The sequence below is a fragment of the Trichechus manatus genome, unplaced genomic scaffold (genome assembly GCF_000243295.1).
Source record: "Trichechus manatus latirostris isolate Lorelei unplaced genomic scaffold, TriManLat1.0 scaffold00165, whole genome shotgun sequence".
In the NCBI taxonomy this organism is placed as follows: domain Eukaryota; kingdom Metazoa; phylum Chordata; class Mammalia; order Sirenia; family Trichechidae; genus Trichechus; species Trichechus manatus.
In genome coordinates, this window is record NW_004444101.1 from 2547417 (window position 1) to 2548987 (window position 1571).

General features: G+C 54.7%; 1 protein-coding gene across 1 annotated transcript in view; it reads right to left on the bottom strand.

The window, feature by feature from the left end:
* The window catches only part of PER2 (period circadian regulator 2), a 37604-nt gene that overhangs the window by 31824 nt on the left and 4209 nt on the right, over positions 1-1571 (bottom strand). The window contains exon 4 of the mRNA XM_023740850.1: positions 958-1079. Within this exon, the coding sequence (XP_023596618.1) occupies positions 958-1079 (122 nt within the window). The remainder of the gene's footprint in view (positions 1-957; positions 1080-1571) is intronic.

Sequence of the window (1571 nt, forward strand, 5' to 3'; positions counted from 1 at the left end):
GAGAAGTGCCAGCAGAGGTCTGTGTGTGAGGGCCAGGTGACCCCCTGTACCTGGGGAGAGAAGTGCCAGCAGAGGTCTGTGTGTGAGGGCCAGGTAAGCAGGGGTCCTCGGATTCAGAAGGGCTCCCTGGGAATTCAGTCATGAGGGATCTCCCTGAAAATGGCGGGTGCTAGGAGGAGGGAGGTGGAAGAGGACCAAGGTATCTCCCTGGGCCTTCCTCCAGGCCTGCTTTGCCAGAATCAAGCACATATGTGGGTCCCCACCTGGCCCCTCAGGTCTGGCCTCATGATTGAGAACTTGGGCTTATGGGTCGGGGAGCAATTCATTGGCACCTCCAGGCCTGTAAGGGGCCCACCTGTATTGGTTACTTCAAAGATCCAGCAGAGGGAAAACTGCGTGAGCTTTGGGATGCCACAGCCAGTAAACTGGCTGCAGTGGAGTCGATTCCAACTCACAGCGACCCCGTGTGTGTCGGAGGAGAACTGTGCTCCACAGGGTTTTCAATGGCTGATTTTTCAGAAGTAGATCGCCAGGTGTTTCTCCCGAGGTGTCTCGGGGTGGATTTGAGCCTTCAGCCTTTCAGTTAGCAGCCCCGCTTGGTAACGGTTAGCACCACCCAGGAACTCCCACAAAGCCAGGTTCCCACCCCTGCTCCTCCACGCAAGACCATGAAGGCCTGGACAAGTGAACGAAAGTCACCGAGCCTGACCCCACCCGCTGTGTCCACTGGGACGCGAAGTGCAGGCCACAGGGAAGAGGCAGGAATCGGTGATGTGGCTGAGACTTCCGGGACAACTGACTTTCCCTATTTTAAGGTATGAACTTATTTCTTGAAACGCCAGTTTCCTGCACTGGAGCCCCGGCCACAGTGGCTCAGCCAGCTCACCCATGTGAAGAACCCGTGCCGTTCAGAAATCAAACGCTGGCTGCGGGGACGTCAAGAGGTGAGACACATACCGCGTTCTTCACGATGTGCTCAGAGGCCTTGCTCTCAATCTCCCCGACCGTGTAGGACGGCACGTTCAGACTGCAGGGGTGGCTGTCACCGGACATTAGCAGCTGGTAATACTCTTCGTTAGCTGCAGAGAAGTGAGGCTCCCGTTAGTACAGGGAACAGAGGGGTGGCCAAGAGCTGCTGGGACTGGGCACTTAACCTCCCTCAGAGGAAAAAGTGGGGTTCGCAAGTTATCATCCTGGGACACAGGGACATGACGGCAAAACAAACATACAGAAATCTGGAGATTTTTCCTGGAAAGTCAGAAGACCTTTGATCATAGAATTTTTAAAATGACAAGTTATTTTAGATCATATGGCCACAGAGTTCCACCCACTTTCTCCAGTAAGGTTTGCAATTGGGGTGCAGCCCCTGCACTTTACAGAGGACCCCTGCAGCAGTCCCTCCCTGAGCCCTCAGTGACCCTGCCCAGACAGAACTGGCTATGTAAGAAAATATGAGGCATGAGAAACCACATTTGAAGGGAACTGCTCAGGACAGAATCTGGAGATGGGGCCACCCTGTCTGTGCACCCCTCGGCTGAGGGCTTTGGGGTAACAAAGCCTGTCTCTGACAT